Below are 18,367 nucleotides of genomic sequence, written 5' to 3'. Positions count from 1 at the left end.
CAGGTGGGCTGCAGATGACGGACTCCCCGGCCCTTAGGGAGTGATACAGCAGGAGGGAGCGCGGCAGTGTGCATATACCCCGGCCGGTAAGCAGTTTCATAGTGGGGAACAGTTGGTTTGCCCTCGAGACGGTGTGGAGTGGTGACAATTAGCGCTGGGTTGTAGCATTCCCTATTAAGCCCGCACATGGTGAGAACTACAACCTCTGAGGACTCTAGCTATTTGGTTGCCCTGTGCGGGGGAAGCATTGGGGTTGAAAAAAAACCTTACACCTGAATGTTTAATAGGTGGTGTGTGAATACCTTCCATCCAGTATAAAGAAGTGTACTCAAGTCACAGATCCCATCCAGAAAGTAAGGCTACAATGGGTAAAACCGGCCAGAACTCCGCAGCAGCGAGACTTGAAAAGTTTGCTCGCTCCCAGCCCCACTCTGCCAATACATCACAAGTAACTACTCCCCACGCAACCCCGACTAAAAACTCCAGCGAGGCACCCCAAAATGAAACTTCACTCCAGCAGATACTGGATGCAGTGAGCAAGTGTGAATCGAATTTATCGACACAAATTAACAAAATCCAATCGGATATCATGTTACTGAGGAGTGATGTTCAAAACATCAGGGAGAGGGTCACCGATATGGAAGGCCGCGTTTCAACTATCGAGGATAGCATCACACCAATGCAGACCCAAATTAAATCAGTAATGGGGCATGTCTCAGAAATGCAGCGTAAACTGTCAGATATGGAGGGCCGATTACGGCGGAACAATGTGCGCTTTGTTGGGCTAGAGGAGCGTGTAGAAGGGTCAGCTCCAGAGAAGTTTGTTGAGGACTGGCTAATAGCACTGTTTGGGAAAGAAGCCTTCACGGCCCAGTTTGCGATTGAGAGAGCGCATAGAGTACCTGCCCGCCCTTTTCCTCCAGGAGGGCCCCCACGCACCCTAATAGCCAAGGTCCTTCACTTTAAAGATCGGGACAGTATTTTAAGATTGGCCAGAACATCGGGCGCTCTTAGCTATAACAACAAGCAAGTCTCAGCATTCCCCGACTATCCTTTGGAGATTCAAAAAGACAGAGCAAGGTTTAAAGAGATCAAGGCCAGACTCAGAGAACTGAATCTCAAGTACTCTATGTTATACCCATCCAAACTGAGGGTGGAGGTTGACGGTGTAACTAAATTTTTTTTTTACCCCAGGTGAAGCTGCCAGTTGGCTGGATGCTACCCACCCAAGTGGGAGCCAACTGGCCGCCACTAGGACCTCTAGATGAGTGATTATTCTATTGTTTATGCTGTATGCCTTGACATATGGGATATAGCAGGTTGGGGTAAACCAACAGGCGGGTGCTGTATGATATTGGCAAGATTGGGGTAAGGGAGCCTGTAGGCTGCGGTCGGAGGGGGTAGGGTAATAGCAACCTAACCCCTAAGGTTTATTCTAGGTACCGATAAGGCTGTGTTACGCTTTTAAAAAATAGGACAGTAAGTTGGTGCTCTATTTTCCTGTCGGCGAGAAGGTTTATCTAATATTGTAAGTTAAGAGTGTGCAGGCCGTTAGTGAGGTCGTGTACAGTGTATTAACATCTACCCGGGCTTCTTTGCCCCTTCGCCTAACTGATATTTTTCTTCTCTTTTATTTTTATTTTTTTCCTCTTTTTCTCATTTCTCCTCCTACAGAGGGAGAATTGTGTGGCGGCGGGATGGGGGGCGGGGGGTGGTAAATACAAGGTAGGATGGGCACGGGGGGGGGGGTGGCCGCAAGCCAGGTGGCCATTAGTCAATTGCCCCGGTAAAGAAGAAATTAGTTAGTTGTAGATTGGAGTAGGGCGGGAGGTAAGGTATGCCTAAGGGGTTAGGCCATACAGGGTGGGGGGTGGGTGGGAGGCAAGGTATGCCTAAGGGGTTAGGCCATACAGGGTGGGGGGCGGGATATGTGTTGTTTTATGTTTGTATGTCTGAATGGCGCGGTCCTATTCTCCCCACATATGCCCCCATGACGCAATGGATAAGGAGGGAGGTAGTGGAATTGTACTGGAATGGTTAGGATAATGACGTGGAACGTCAGAGGCATAAATAACAAGATTAAAAGAACATTGGTCTTGAACCAATGTAAACATTATGCCTCTGACATTGTATGTCTTCAAGAGACGCATTTGTCTGCGGACAGACTGGTTTCCCTTAAACGCCAATGGATAGGTGCCGCCTTTCATGCCCCATTCTCCACCCATTCTAGGGGGGTTTCGATCCTTATAAAAAAATCTGTGCCTTTTGTCTGCCGTAAAAAAGAGATCGATGTTGGGGGAAGATTTATTTTTTTGGATTGCTCTATTAATCATATAGATTTTTGTTTGCTCGCCGTTTATATACCCCCCCCCCCCCTCTTCCCTAGGGGTGTTAAATAAGGCAGTCGAATTTGTGGCGTCTTGCTCTGATCATAATGTGATATGTTTGGGGGATTTCAACATGGTCCTTTCCCCCCAGTTGGATAAGTGGTCTAAGGGTACGGCGGGGCAGGGAACTGACAGGAGTAGCTTAGCAGAGTTCACTAACAGCGTAGGGTGGCGGGACCCATGGAGAATTAGGCACCCAGAACAGAAACAGTACTCCTGTTATTCCACAACGTATGGGTCCTTCTCAAGAATAGATCTAATATTTGTCTCAGATACCGTGCTTAATAGGATTATCGACGTGTCATATAAAGCCCGAGGTATTTCTGACCATTCACCACTGATAATGGAGCTTGACCTGGAGGTGCGAGAGGGATTCCGTCCGTGGAAACTTCAACCTTATTGGGTATCCCAGATTAATCAGGAGGAGCTGAGGGATGAAATAGACAGTTTTTTTGCGATTAATAGTGGCTCGTCAGATAATTCTTTTATATGGGATGCATTTAAAGCTTATTTACGGGGATTATTTATCAAAAAGATTGCATATATTAAAAAGCAACATAGAAGCAAAATTAGTAAGCTGGAGAAGGAAACGGTACAGAAGGAGAATCAATATTTAATTAGTAGGATGGAAGAGGATAAGGTACTATGGGAAAAAGCCCAAACCGAATGGACGGATTATTTACAAGAAGTCACAAGTCGTAGAGCCATTGAGAATAGTCATCAGTGGTATCAGAACGCTGATAGAGGGGGGAGATTACTGGCATATCTAGCAAAGCAAGATAGGCCCTCTAATATTATACATATGATTAAGGGCCGTGAAGCCGACCTATTCACTACCCCTGAAATAGTGGAGGAGTTTGCCATCTTTTATAGAGACGTATATAGCTCCCAGACCAATAAGGGTTCAACCGAAATAGATAACTATTTAAGTGTAGTGAACTTACCTGGCCTTTCTGCAAGTGCTAGGGAGCTGCTTGAGGCTCCGATACAGTTACATGAGGTGGTATCGGCTATTAAGTCGCTCCCTAAGGGGAAGGCTCCAGGTCTTGACGGTATTCCGGGGGAATTAGTCCAGGAACTGATAGAAACATTTGCTCCCCGATTACTAAATACTTTTCAGGACATGGTGAAGGAGGATAAACTCCCCGCCTCTATGCAAGAAGCATCTATCGTGGTAATCTTAAAAAATGATAAGGATCCCACCCTGGTCGAGTCTTATCGACCCATTTCCCTTATCTCCACTGACGCGAAAATATTCGCGAAGATCCTCGCTAGTAGGTTGAGCAAGGCCATAAATGAATTAATACACCCCGACCAGGTGTTGGCAGGCAAATCAACAAGTATCAATCTAAGAAGAGTCTTCTCGTACCTCCAGGTTGTGGCAGCTCGAAGGACCGAAGCTCTGTTGGCGTCTTTTGACGCCTGCAGAGCTTTTGACTCAGTTGAATGGCCGTATCTTTGGGGCACTTTGAGGGCATTTGGTTTTGGTAAAAACTTTATAAATTGGGTCACATTGCTATATAAGGATCCCAGGGCAAGAGTGACGGTCAACGGGTATACCTCCCCTTCATTTCCCATGACCAGGGGCACCCGTCAGGGTTGTCCCCTTTCCCCCCTTCTATTCGCCCTGGCAATAGAGCCTCTTGCATGTCTATTGAGAAATACATTGGCGGGTAGGAGGGGAGAGGATGGGGAGGGATTTAACATGGTAGCCCTCTATGCGGATGACCTGTTGGTAGGGCTTGGTAATCCTCAGAGAGATCTGCATCCCATAATTGATATCATCCAAAGCTTTGGGTTGGTTTCAGGTCTTAAGACAAACTGGCAGAAATCAAATATGATGATGTTAGGGAAGGATATAGAGCCTATAAATAGCACCAATGCCCTAGTCAAAGTGGACAAATTCAAATATCTGGGGGTGATTGTCTCAAAGGTCCTAGGCACTTATATTCAGGACAACTTAAATCCAGTGATGGAGGTCATTAAGAGACAATGTAGAGGGTGGTCCAAACTTCCATTAACGTTAATAGGACGAATCAACCTGACAAAGATGCTGATCCTCCCAAAGGTATTATATGTCCTTCAACAGTCTCCTTTGTACATCAGCGACGCTTATTTTAGGAAGCTTAATAGCATCCTCACGTCTTTCATTTGGAAGGACAAAAGACCTAGGATAAAGTTGTCAATACTTGGGAGGGAGAAGGAGAAGGGAGGTCTGGCGTTTCCAAATTTTAAGAGATACTATAGGGCTGCCCAGTTACTGCACCTTCAAGCCTGGGTTAGGGAAGGGGAAGGTACCCGTGAACTTGATGAACTAATGGATGTAACTAAACCTGGGAGATGCCCCCTACAGATATTGCTGGCGGGTGAGGCTCCAAATAGCTCTCCACCGATAGTGAGGCAGGCTGTTAAAATCTGGAACCAGACCCGCAGCATGGTTAAATATGCAGGGACAGATCCAGAAATAGAAATTTTTGCAATTGATACTTTGGGTAAGCTCAAAAGCCAGGGGGTGGGTAGCATTTGGAACAAATATGGGGTGGCAAAGTTGGGTCAACTATATGAAGATGGTATTTTCAAGTCATTTGAACAACTGAAATTAGAATTTAAGTTACCCAATACAATATTTTACAGTTACCTGCAGGTTAGGAGTGCAGTGGGCCGATGGAGTAGGGGGAGAGAAGAATGGTTAGTAGAGGACCCATTGAAACTCCTAGTTCGAAAATTAGGCAATAGTAAACGGGTATCCAAGCTATATAGGTACCTGGGTTCACTGGAAGAGGAGAATCAGTTAGTACCCCTTAAAGAGAAATGGGCTAAAGAGATCCCTAATATTGATGAAAATGGGTGGAGAAGGGCCTTGGCGGCCACCAACAACGCCACAAATTCTATACGTATAAGGCAGGTACACTATAACATTCTTCATAGAACATATATTACTCCGAGTAAACTTAAGAAGTTCTGTGGGTCTAACTCGGATAAATGTATGAAGTGTGGGTTGCCAAATGCAACATTCTGGCATCTTCTGTGGCAGTGCGATTATGTGCAGGGGTTTTGGGAAAAGGTCATTTCGACACTCGATAGTATAGGGATTCCAGCAGAGGCTTGTTCAGATATGAATGTGGTATTAGGGATTTGGGATGTGGAAGGACTTCCTAGCGAAGTAAGACTATTGGCCGGAAATCTCTCTGCTATCGCTAAAGTGATCATAGCAAGGTATTGGATGGCGTAGAACGGCCCTGTCTTTCTAGAATGGATCAATCTAGTAAATATAACCTATGCTCATGAAAGATTTGTTTATGCGTCAAGGAATGCCAGCAATAGGTTTCACAAGATTTGGCATAGATGGCATTGTTCAGAGTTTTTTAGACTGGGTTAGGGTAGGGTGGGCCTTGTTGATTTCATAGTCCTTTTAAGATTTAACTGCACTAGTAACTTTCTCCGGGAAAAATGCTCAGAAGTTGTCATCAGTATAAATGTATTTGCTTGTGTGGTAAGGTCCCCCTCCTTTGTGGGGAGGAGGATAAAAGGGGAGAGACTGGAGGAGGGAGGGAGGAGGAGGGAAAGAAGGATAAAAAACAGAGAAATTCCTCATTTTCTGTTTTTTTTTTTTTTTTTTGTGAATCACTGGTGCAATGTTAGTTGCTATTTTTGTCATAAAGAGCACAAAATTAATTTTTGCAAGTTGTTGAATAGAATTGAATTGATGAAGCACTGGCTCCTGAGAGGGTCCCCTCTTTTTTTTTTTTTTTTTTTTTGTCACTTTTTCGGCGAATCACTGATGTAACATTGTTTGTTATTAGTTGTCTCACAAAGAGCATGAAATCAATTTTTGCACGTTGAAATCTTTAAAGATGTCAGGGGATAATGTTTTAGTAGAATGGTTTTGTAAATTTTCCCTATGTTGCCCCCTTCCGGGGGACTCACTGATATGGTGAAAATTGGGGCCAGCATAGATATGATGCACCGTTAGTTGCTATTTAGTGTGTCACAAAGAGCATCAAATTAATTTTTGCAAGCTGTTGAATAGAAATGAATTGATGAATGCACTGGATCCTGAGAGGGTCCCCCCTTTTTTCTTTTTTTTTTTTTTTTTGTTGGATATTGCAGATTAAATATATTTAATAATGTGATTCAGAAAATTCCGAACTAGAGTCATGGTCTGGTTTCTTTTTTTTTTTTTTTTTTTCTCTCTCTGTTCCTTCCCTCCCTCCTCTGGAAAATGCCTTTGGTAGGGGGATCTATTATGTTGCTATTGGAATTTTTTTTTTTTTTTTTCTCTTGTGGATAAAGTAAATGCGAAGTCCAAATCTATGGTTAATATTCCGTTGGGGGGGGAGGGGGGGGGGGGGTTGGGCCCGTGCCGGGGTGTGTGTTATGTTTTTGTCTGTGTTAAAATATGGGATATTGTATTTGTACAAGTATTTATGATTGTAATTGTAAATGTATGTTTTTTTTCTAAATGCATAAATAAAAACTCAATTTAAAAAAAAGAAACAAATGCACTCACAGGTGACTTGAAAATACAACTTATCTTATGGAAAGTACATTTTGGCCCAGAACAGGTTTAGGAACCCAGTTCCTGATGATGTCATATTTAATTAGAGGTTCAGGAACTGAGTTCCTGCTGGTTCCTGCTGAAAAATAACACTGGCCATACCTAATGTTATTGCTATCTCTCTGATGGGTTTGTTTTGATTTTTCAGCCTAATGATAGCTTGTTTCACTCATAGTGGATCTCATATTGAGCGTCAACAGCAACAGCTTCTAAATGCAAATGTCACACCTGGAATCAACTCTGGACCTTCTACCTGCTTAATCGATGATGAAATTATGAGGGAATAGCCCACACCTGTCCATGAAATAGCTTTGAGTCGACTGTCCCTGTACTTTTGTTCCCTTAAAAAGTGGGAGGCACATATAGAAACCATTGTAGTTCCTACACTGTTCACCAGATTTAGATGTAAATGCCCTCAAATTAAAGTCTGCAGTTAAAGCACATCTTGTTTGGTTCATTTCAAATCCATTGTGATGGTGTATAGAGCCCAAAATATGAGAATTTATATTAATATGATGTCCCAATATTTATGGACCCGACTGTGGGAATTATTCTGGCTCACAATCACTCTCCAATGGACAAAACCTTATGCACTTCAGGTGGGGCTGATGTAACATGTGCAGAGAGAGGTACATTTGGGTGGGGGTGTACTTCAAACTGATATCTATATTGCAGTGTAAAAAATAAAGCAGTATGTATTTACCTTGCACAGAATTAATAAAACAACCAAATGTAACTCTCTCTGCACGTTACATCAGTCCATTAGAGAGTTATTGTGTCTTTGCGAGTAAACCAGAATGACCCCCTGTATGTATGATGAATAACTGAAGTGCACATCCGATACCTAGAAGAGGAGGTGGGGCTCCAAGCAGTGGGGGTCACTGGTGATTTCCTCATAGCCTCTGTGGGCCAGTCCAGCCTTGTAGGATGGTCGGGCGGGGTGCCGGCGTTGTTGGAGGGGCGGGTGCGGGGTTAGCTTGGGTGAGGGATGGGGTGTGGGTGCGCTGTGGATGGGGGTGAGGCCGGTGTGCCCTGGGTGGGGAGAGGGGTGGGTGTGGGTGTACTGCGGGTGGTGGAGGGGCTGTTGAAGGGAGGCAACATGGGTGGGGGGGCGCTGATAGGCTATGAGGAAATTAATAATTATTAGAACTGGCAGCGGCCGTTGCTAATGAAGCAGCAGCACAGGTGTCGTGGTGTATGCAGGCAGAGGCGCAGCCTGCCCTGGTCAGCGGAAGATACCTCGGAGTGGATCAGAGTGTGCACGATGAAGATCCAGTTACTGCGCCCTGGCCGTGCTTTCCCACGGGTCCTGCTAAGCATAGGCCTGGATGCAGCACCAGCTAAAGTTGCTGGGGGACCTGAGGAGGAAGACGGGCAGCGGGAAAGCAGGAAAAGCTGCAGACACTACAATCTGGCTAAAGCCAGGGTCTGTGAGCTACTGAGGCAGCTGAAGGTAATTCAGGAGTCTGGGTCTCTGCGGGCTGCTGCGCTCTGCAGTGGAGCCACAATGTGTGCATTCGTCCATCTGTCATGTGTCATTACAACTCCCAGCAGGCTCAATCTCCTTGGCGGGTGTAGTCCTCCGGCAGGTGGAGACCCAGACTGCTCAGGACTAATGTGATCAGTCCAGAAGTGTCTGGCCACCTGGAATAACCTCACAGGTTCCTATAGTCTGCACACATGGGTATTATCTCTTATATAATAGCCCAGATCTGTCACTGGGCGGAGTCATAGAGTGACAGATCAGTGCGCTGATAGGCTATTTGCCCCGATCTGTCACTCTATCACTCTGCCCAGCGTTATACACAGTGACATAGGGCCTTATTCTGATCAGTGCGGATATTCCCGCATGCGGACGGACCGCCGATGTTGATCGTCTGCGCATGTGCAGAGGTCACTCTGCGCATGTGCAGGCGATTTCACCGCACGGATTCTTTATACGCCGCACAGGGGGCGTAGAGGGGCGTGAGGGGCTACTTAGCCTCATTACCCTATGCATACGCCCCCCGTTTCATGGGCGTTCCCATGCAAACGCGGGGCGTATGCATGGTAATGAGGCCGTGACGCGTGGGTACGGGGCGGGCATCTGACATCGCCGGATGTCAGCTGCCCGCCCCCATACATGATTTCACACGGACAAGTGTCCGTGTGGTCTTGTGTTGCGGGACCTGGTGGAGCGTGCGGCCCTGCATTCGATGTTCGGCGACCATCGAATGCAGGGGCAGCTCCCAAGACGGGGGAGGCGTATCCCCGTCCAATTTCATGCGGATCGCCACATATCCGCGTACGGACGGCAGGTGGCGATCCGTATGGAAGGCGGGGATTCGCCTGCACGGTTGCGGCCGCATATTCTGATCGGGCCGCACCGATCAGAATAAGGGCCATAGTGACAGATCTGGGCTATTATATAGGATATATATATATATATATATATATATATATATATGTATATTAGTGCTGGGCAGAATAACCCGTTGTTATCATGTCAACGCCACAACACTATAATGCCAATCATTTTTTTTTTACGCGTTAACGAGCTGGGGGTGGACTGGTGCAGCGGAGGCGCAGTGTCTCGGAGAGCATTACAGAGACCCTGCGCCCCTCTGAAAACTGTCAGGCGCTAGAGGACATGCAGGAGGAGCTTTAGTAGCTGTCTCCTTTGCGGCTGCAGCCGTTTTTGGAGGATCGAAGGGTCTCTAATGCTGTCAGAGACACTTTGCCTACATGGCACCGCTCCTCCCCACAATAATAACATTTACCTCCCCCTGGGCAACGACCATTTTCCTCCACCTGGGCAATGAGCATTTACCTCCCCTGGGCAACGAGCATTTAACTCCCTATGGCAATGAACATGGAACCCCTGGCAACAAGCATGTAATCTCCTTGACAACAAGCATGGAACCCCTTATGGCAACAAGCACGTAATCCCCCTGGCAATGAGCTTGAACCTCTGGCAATGAGCTGGAGCCCCTGGCAATGAGCATGTAGGTAAGTGTAAATTGTAATTGTATTAGTTGTCCAGACCTTCGGTTGGGATACCAACGGTCAGTATACCGATGTGGAAATCCTGACGTCGAAATCCCGACTGCCCGTCAGATAAGCTCCCAAGCAACAGGGGCTATTCTCCCTTGTGGGATGCAAGACCCCCATAGAGGCAGAATACAACCTGTGGCGAGCGCAATGACGGCTTGGGTGACGGCGATGTGGGGGCGCCTGGTCTCTGCAGATTCCAATAATACTGGCCATCTGTATGGAATATGCTGGAAATATCCCTCCAAAATGGTTAATGCCATGGAGGAGACGGATGCTTGAGGTTCTACTGGACAGATGCCAGAGGTCCTACTGGACAGATAGATAGATGCCAGAGGTCCTACTGGACAGATAGATAGATGCCATAGGTCCTACTGGACAGATAGATAGATGCTAGAGGTCCTACTGGATAGCTACCCAGACGTTACGGATTCCAGGTAAATATATTACCACTAATAACAAGCAAAAACCACTGGCAATGAATAAGAAACCCCTGGAAACAAGCATGTAACCAATGGCAATGAGCATGACACCCCTAGCAACGAGCATGAAACCCTTCACAATGAGCATGTAACTCCTGTCAATGAGCATAAAACCCCTGGCAACGAGCATTTAGGTAATTGTATGGGGGTGGGGCGGATTTTTTTTCGACGGGGGGGGGGGGGAAATTTCTAGCTACGCCGCTTTAGAACGGTGGTTTATGATACTCATCAAAGTATCAATTATCTCGTAAATTCATCTGCAGACGCCTGGATGTGATTATACCATCACAACCACCATCTTATAGTTGGTCCTACAATAATTGGTTAATTTGGGAATACTGGGAAAGCCTTGTGGTATGGAATTATTACATTTCCCCCATATTTCCCACTTATACGTAGCATTCAAAACAGAGAATTCTCATTAGAATTCTAGAACTGTTCTCCTGTCGGTAAGCCCCTCTGTTATCCCTGCCACTCGATCACAGTGACCAAAGACGCCGGCCTGCACTGGTGGCTGCTGCACCTCACTTGTCTATGCCTGCCTATTATCCCTGCTCTTGGCAAACCCATCACCATAGACAGAGCCGCCTGGTGAGAGGCAGAGGATTGGCCGCTCCGCCCGCCAATCAGACTAGAGTTAGGCGGCACTCTTCAGCAAGTAGGCGCAGCCATTGGCCTGGAGGAGGGTGTGTCTAGCAGAGCGCTGCGTTCCATCTGAGAACATAGAATGCTATGAACTGAAGGACAATTGTTGCGTGACGTCACGCTGAGGATTAGTCGCTGCTGCTTGACGGAAGGGCGGCTGCGGCAGCACCGGGCCGGTGTATGTGTATAGGCTGCGGACGGCGGGATGTGCCGCTGGGATTGTCAGTGAGAGGGCCTCAGGTACACACCTCTCTCTAGTGACTGTCTGTACGTCGCTGCTGCTACCACTACTGCTGCTGCTATACTCTGTATGTCTTGCAGCCCCATGTCGGGCTGTCCCCCTGTTCTTCCTCCGCTGCTCTGTCCTGTCCGCCGGGCGGTTGCCGGTTGTGGATGTTCGCAGCTTGTTGTGACGGGAGAATGTGTGTGTGCCCCGGGCCCAGGCGGATCGGTACGTATCCTCCTCCCGATGACATCCTGCTGCACCGGGCAGCCCTGCTCCACATTCCATTTCTAGATCATCCGCCCCATATCCAGATCACGGGGAAGTGGTTATGCGGGAGCCTAGATGGCAGAGCATTCTGGCAAAGCAAGGGTTAAGTGTTTCTTAGATGCAACGCAGTATTGGAGGATATTCTGCTGGGCTGCATACGTTATGGGTATTACACCATAAAAATAAAATATTTATATATTTCTACCTGGTATCTGATACACCCCTAACTGACTACAGCCTGATCCACCTTTATTAAGCCCCCAATGTTTAATAAATCAGACCAATTAACTATATTTTATTGGTTTAACTGTTATCCTACCCATTAAGTTGCCCATATAGGTAAGAGTGATGTTGGCCATACTGCCCACGATATAGTAACGAGTGCCGGCATCTGTAGTGTCTAGCCATCTGGGACAACAATCTTGCCTGATGAAAATGCTTTCCAGTAAACGAGACAGAAAATCCAGTCTAAAAACCTAAAGCAGTGTAGGCAGAAAACCAAGGGCTGTCTAATATGAGATCCATTTGTCCTGTGTTTATGTTCTGTCCATCACAGATACAGATGTGCCCTGCGTGGGCCTGGAATGTTGATATTCTGTATGATCCATTGCTCTTTTTAATATTTTTATTTTATTTTTTATACTAGCCAATCATTATATGTAGTTACATGTCCCAACTTTCGTATGCAAGTAGTGCTCTGGTCTAGTCGCTTCGTGTTACACAGACCCTAAAAATACCCAAAGATTGTTAAGTAGAGGATCAGGTGCTGAGTGGCATCTGTGGAAGGGGAGTTGTGCACACTCTTCGTAGCTGTCTCCCAATCACTAAACGTACTTTGTTGTGGGTTGGGATCATTTGGTCTATTGCATTATGGTAGAAAGTCATTAGGTCGAATCCATTAGGTCGACATGCTAAAAGGTCGACATGATTCTAGGTCGACATGGGGAAAGGTCGACATGATTCTAGGTCGAAAGGTCATTAGTTCGACAGGTCATTAGTTCGAAAAGGTCATTAGTTCGACATTGTCTATGTCGACATTCACAAGGTCGACATGGGGTTTTTCACTGTTTTTTTACCTGAATGTCAACACAGTCGACATGGACACAGTTTAAAGTGCACTGCATCCCCTCGCATCGCTCGCTGCGCTCGCTATGCGTCGGGCACAGTGCCTCGCTACGCTCGGCACACTATTTTATTCTCCCACCACGCCCTAGTGGATGGTAGGGCATGAAATACCGCCTGTCGGCACATGTTGGCTCAAAAAACAGTGAAAAACTCCATGTCGACCTTGTGAATGTCGAGATAGACAATGTCGAACTAATGACCTTGTCGAACTAATGACCTTGTCGAACTAATGACCTGTCGAACTAATGACCTTTCGAACTAGAATCATGTCGACCTTTTCCCATGTCGACCTAGAGTCATGTTGACCTTTTAGCATGTCGACCTAATGGATTCGACCTAATGACTTTCTACCATAATGCAGTAGACCAAATGACCGCATCCCTTTGTTGTAGATACTGTTTCTCTCATTGATAGGACAGTATACATGATTGCATTGTACTTCACCTTCACCCCCCCCCCCCATTTCCTTACTGCTCCTGTCATTATTGTATCTTGTGTTATGTTTATATTGCTTGATAAATATTTAAATTATCCTGCACATGAAGCAAATTCCTTGGTACTTGTTTCCTAGCACGGCCACAATCGCGGGCATCGCGGGTCATTTTTAATGGTCTGCGATGCGACCGACGCGATGCCCGCAATTTCCCATTGAAATGCATTGAAAAAGTCAAAATCGCGTCGGTCGCATCGTATGCGACCAAAAAAAGCATGCGATGGTACCGACGCGATGCCCGCGATTTCCCATAGGGAACAATGTAAAATGCCTCAATTTACACAAATCAACATAGGGAACAATGTTAAATGGGCCAGAGACTCCAAAAACCCCCCCATACCAGTGAAATGGCCCCCCAAAAATAGTTAACGCCACCCCACGATCAACGTCAACCCGAAGCGCGGTGAGCGCAGCAAGCCCGCGAGGGGCGTCGGTACGCGTCCTCCGACCTTTTCATACCCCCACTATCCACGTCGGCATGGAGTTGAGAATAGATAGTGTGGCGAGCCACCGAGCCCGAAGCGTGGCGAGCGGACGCGGATACCTGTGAAGCCCGCGAAGGGACGCGTTTACCGGTGAAGGTATCCGCGTCCCCTCGCGGGGCTCGCCACACTATCTATTCTCAACTCCACGCCGACGTGGATAGTGGGGGTATGAAAAGGTCGGAGGCCGCGTACCGCCGCCCCTCGTGGGCTCGCTGCGCTCGTCACGCTTCGGGTTGACGTTGATCGTGGGGTGGCGTTAACTATTTTTGGGGGGCCATTTCACTGGTCAGGGGGTTTTTTGGAGAGTCTGGCCCATTAAACATTGTTCCCTATGTTCATTTGGTTAAATTGAGACATTTTACATTGTTCCCTATGGGAAATCGCGGGCATTGCGTCGGTACCATCGCATGCGATTTTTTAGCCCGCATGCGATGCGACCGACGCAATTTTTTTACCTGCGATGCCCCAGATCAAGATCGTTGTGGCCGTGCTAGGAAACAAGTACCAATTTCTTAAATGATATAATGTAGACGCATGGATCCTTATTCTGGTTGACTCACAAGGCTGTGGATTTTGTGAGTCCCCCAGACGATCTGTTAATTACATTCCATTTGCATCCATTAATTCCTGTTTTCTAAATGTGTTTGCATGTTTTTTACTGTATAAATGTAAATTGGGGTAATCTATGGTTTTTATTGTATGATAAAATGGTAAGCATGTATACTGCACTGCAAAACATTTAGGGGGGTATTCTATCGCTGGCGACCATCTCCCCAAGGGGGAGATGGTCGCCGGGCCATATTCAATGCTGTCTTCCCCCGACAGCATTGAGCAGGGTTTCTCCGGCTGCAGCTCGCCTCTTCCCAGCCGCAACTCACGGCCACGCCCCATTCTCACTCCTAGGCAGGCGGGACATTGAATCCCGCCTACATGTTCCCGGTCGAGCTGACCGAGAACGGGACAGGGTCACGGTGGTCGAGCAAGCTCGCCCACCGTGACCTTCACATTGAATACTCCCCTAACATACATACATACATACCTACAGATTCATGTGTCCCATGAAACGGTCCCTTTTTTGGGGTGTGGAAGGCAGTTGGGAGTCCCCCTGTCACTAACTGCTCTGCTTAATTGAGCAGCTGTGAATAGACACTGGGCACATGTACAAAGCCTCTATTTAAGGAGACATATGTGGGGTACACACCAGGACGATATGGCCCAAAACGAGTCAACTGAGATACAATCGGTCAAAATTGTATGTAAATTGGCCATGTTTTGGACCATTTCAGTGTCCTTTTGATGCGATCCAGGTCCGATGCGCGGCCCCGCGGGTCGTTAGGTCTTTTCTGAAATCCTACCTGCTGCAGGTAGGATTTCAGAACCGACCATTGCAGTGGGTGGGGGTCGTGATCAGATCGCGATCACATCAGCCGCATTTCGCGGCATGTTGGCGGCACCATCAGCTCGTGAGCGGGTCGTACGTTCCTGTGACGACCCGCTCACTAGCACCATCGTCCTGGTGTGTACCGGGGAAAAGGGGCATGGGCAGCAGCTGGGGGTGTGGTTTGCAACTTTTCAATAAAGCAACCCCTTTTTGTGAATGGGGTGGACCGGCATTCGCTGGGTGGCATCAACCAGAATAAGGGCCTCTATCTGATGGCAAAACATAGTGAGCCTAAGCCGTCAGTGTATGTGGGCATGATTCAGGTCCCAACAATACTACAGAGCCAGCTACAAAGAACTGATGCTCAGTACTTTGGGCACATGCCAGCCCCGTACTCTGTATGTGCAGAACGGATTGGAAACATCGCTCACACTATAGCATTAGGTCAGTGATTGGCAGTTTGGGGGCGTCTGCTTCAGCCTCTTTTTCCCAAAACGATGCCATGCCATCCTTATTGGTTGGGAGGGACAAAGCCAGGATCTCCGTCCGAGGATGGAGATTTCCTGCAGGTCATGGGTCCGTAACGAATGCAGTAGGCCTGACACATTACTATATGATAGCAATCACTGCTGTTTCCATGTAAGCAGCAGGTATGGCTACTCTGTCCAAATCCGAATCCAGCTCCTTGTGTACTCTGATAAGAGACATGACCTCACCAAGACCAGATCATATGTCATGCGATATTTGAAAAGTGAAAGCAGATCTCACTGTCAACCTAAAGATACACTGAAGACCTTGGACCATCTGACATTGCCCGTTGTACGTATTATGGAAATTAGAGCTTGTTCCTTTTCCACAGGCCTCTTAAGATTAATTTAGAATACAAATGTGCAGAATCCATTTTTCCTGACGTATGCTCTATAAATACGTATGCTGATGTAATGTGTTTTTTTTTTTTTATATCTATTGCAGGTTTCCCAGGCAGAAGTTGCTCTCCGTCATTACTACTTGATGCAATGTCTGTTCCAACCCAACTCCTCTTTCCTCTCATAAGGAACTGTGACATTGGCAGGATCTGTAGCTCTGTGTGTCATTGCCACCACAATCCTCTTTGCTGTCGGTCCCGTTTCCCACCTTTTAAGCCCCCCCGATGTAGATTAAATGGCAACTTTGCTTCAGCCTTTCACAGGGCCAAGGAGCAGTGTGTCCAGCTGAGGCAATATGTAACTACTCCACAAAGATTTTACTTGACCCCTCCCCAGGTCAACAGCATCTTGAAAGCCAATGAATACAGTTTTAAGGTTCCAGAATTTGATGGCAAGAATATCAGCTCAATCCTAGGCTTTGACAGTAACCAGTTGCCAGCTAATGCTCCAATTGAAGATCGGAGAAGTGCGGCTACGTGTTTGCAAACCAGAGGCATGTTACTTGGCGTGTTTGATGGTCATGCTGGTTGTGCGTGTGCTCAGGCAGTTAGTGAAAGACTGTTCTATTATATTGCTGTTTCACTGCTACCTCACGAGACACTGCTTGAGATAGAGCATGCTGTGGAAAATGGCCGGGCTTTGTTGCCCATTTTGCAGTGGCACAAGCATCCAAACGATTACTTTAGTAAGGAGGCTTCCAAACTCTACTTCAACAGTTTACGGACCTACTGGCAGGAGCTGATTGATCTAAACACAGGAGAGACCACTGATGTTAAGGAGGCTTTGATCAATTCATTTAAGAGACTGGATAATGACTTGTCTTTGGAAGCCCAAGTAGGAGATCCCAACTCTTTCTTGAACTACTGGGTCCTACGGGTGGCCTTCTCAGGAGCGACTGCATGTGTGGCTCACGTTGATGGTGTAGACTTGCATATAGCCAACACGGGAGATAGTCGTGCTCTACTTGGTGTCCAGGAAGAAGATGGGTCTTGGTCTGCTGTGACCATGTCTCATGATCATAATGCCCAGAATGAGTCTGAATTACAACGACTCAAATCTGAGCATCCGAAGACTGAAGAGAAGAGTGTTGTGAAGCAAGACAGACTCCTCGGGCTGTTGATGCCCTTTAGAGCTTTTGGAGATGTTAAGTTCAAGTGGAGCATTGACCTTCAGAAACGTGTCGTAGAGTCTGGCCCAGACCAACTCAATGACAATGAATACACCAAGTTCATCCCTCCTAACTACCATACCCCACCGTACTTAACTGCTGAACCTGAAGTCATATACCACAAATTACGACCTAAAGACAAGTTCCTCATATTGGCCACAGATGGTCTTTGGGAGACCATGCATAGGCAAGATGTGGTGAAAGTTGTTGGTGAATATCTGACTGGTGTTCACCATCAGCAGCCTATAGCAGTAGGAGGATATAAAGTTTCCCTGGGACAGATGCAAGGCCTCCTCATGGAACGGAGGGCAAGGATCTCTTCCGTCTATGAAGATCAAAATGCAGCTACTCATCTGATACGACATGCTGTGGGCAACAATGAGTTTGGTGCTGTTGACCATGAACGACTGTCAAAAATGCTTAGTCTTCCAGAAGAATTGGCCCGGATGTACCGGGATGACATTACAATTATAGTGGTGCAATTTAATTCCCATGTTGTTGGAGCTTATCAAAAACAGTAAATGTTCCGTCATTTAAATCCAGTTACCAAAGTTGTGCAGGTTTGGATGTTTTTTTGGTACTCTTTACCTAGAACGGCGCCCGTCGCGGGCATCGCGGGTACATTTATGTGCGTCCGCGACGCGATGCCCGCGATTTCCCATTGAAACCCATGTTAAACATGGAAATCGTGTCGGTCGCGTCGCGGACGCACATAAATGTACCCGCGATGCCCGCGACGCGATGCTCCCGATTTCCCATAGGAATCAATGTTAAAAGGCGCGATGGACCCGATTTTACTGTTAAATGGCTCAATCCACCCGATTTGGCCATAGGAATCAATGTTAAATGGGCCACAGAGCCCATTAACCCTTAAATGCCCCCCCAAATTTTTAACGCCACCCCACGATCCACGCCAACCCGAAGCGCGGCGAGCGCAGCGGTACGCGTCCTCCGACCTTTTCATGCCCTACTATCCACTAGGGCGTGGTGTGAGAATATAATAGTGTGGCGAGCCACCGAGCCCGAAGCGTGGCGAGCGCAGCGAGCCCCGCGAGGGGACGCGGATACCTTCACAGTTATGCGCGTCCCCTCGCGGGCTTCACAGGTGTCCGTGGCGACGCGGACACCTGTGAAGCCCGCGAGGGGACGCGTCTACCTGTGAAGGTATCCGCGTCCCCTCGCGGGGCTCGCTGC

At 47.3% G+C, this 18,367-nt stretch overlaps 1 protein-coding gene across 3 annotated transcripts; it reads left to right on the top strand.

The window, feature by feature from the left end:
- The first annotated feature begins 11,129 nt into the window (after window positions 1-11,129).
- On the top strand, window positions 11,130-17,958 carry PDP1 (pyruvate dehydrogenase phosphatase catalytic subunit 1). 3 transcript variants are annotated; one of them, XM_083187052.1, is made up of 3 exons: window positions 11,130-11,342; window positions 11,424-11,553; window positions 16,052-17,958. In XM_083187052.1, the coding sequence occupies exons 1-3, from the start codon at window positions 11,283-11,285 to the stop codon at window positions 17,692-17,694; spliced, it is 1,833 nt and encodes a 610-aa protein (XP_083043178.1). In that variant the 5' UTR covers window positions 11,130-11,282; the 3' UTR covers window positions 17,695-17,958. The 3 variants fall into 3 exon arrangements, with proteins under 3 accessions (XP_083043178.1, XP_083043179.1, XP_083043181.1); XM_083187053.1 differs by having other exon boundaries at window positions 11,135-11,553; XM_083187055.1 differs by lacking the exon at window positions 11,424-11,553 and having other exon boundaries at window positions 11,136-11,342; window positions 16,052-17,955.
- The last annotated feature ends 409 nt before the right edge of the window (window positions 17,959-18,367 follow it).

This window comes from Crinia signifera, chromosome 5 (assembly GCF_055691185.1).
Source record: "Crinia signifera chromosome 5, ASM5569118v1, whole genome shotgun sequence".
Taxonomy (NCBI): domain Eukaryota; kingdom Metazoa; phylum Chordata; class Amphibia; order Anura; family Myobatrachidae; genus Crinia; species Crinia signifera.
The sequence above is the reverse complement of the archived record's forward strand: the minus strand, read 5'-3'. Positions and strand labels throughout refer to the sequence as shown.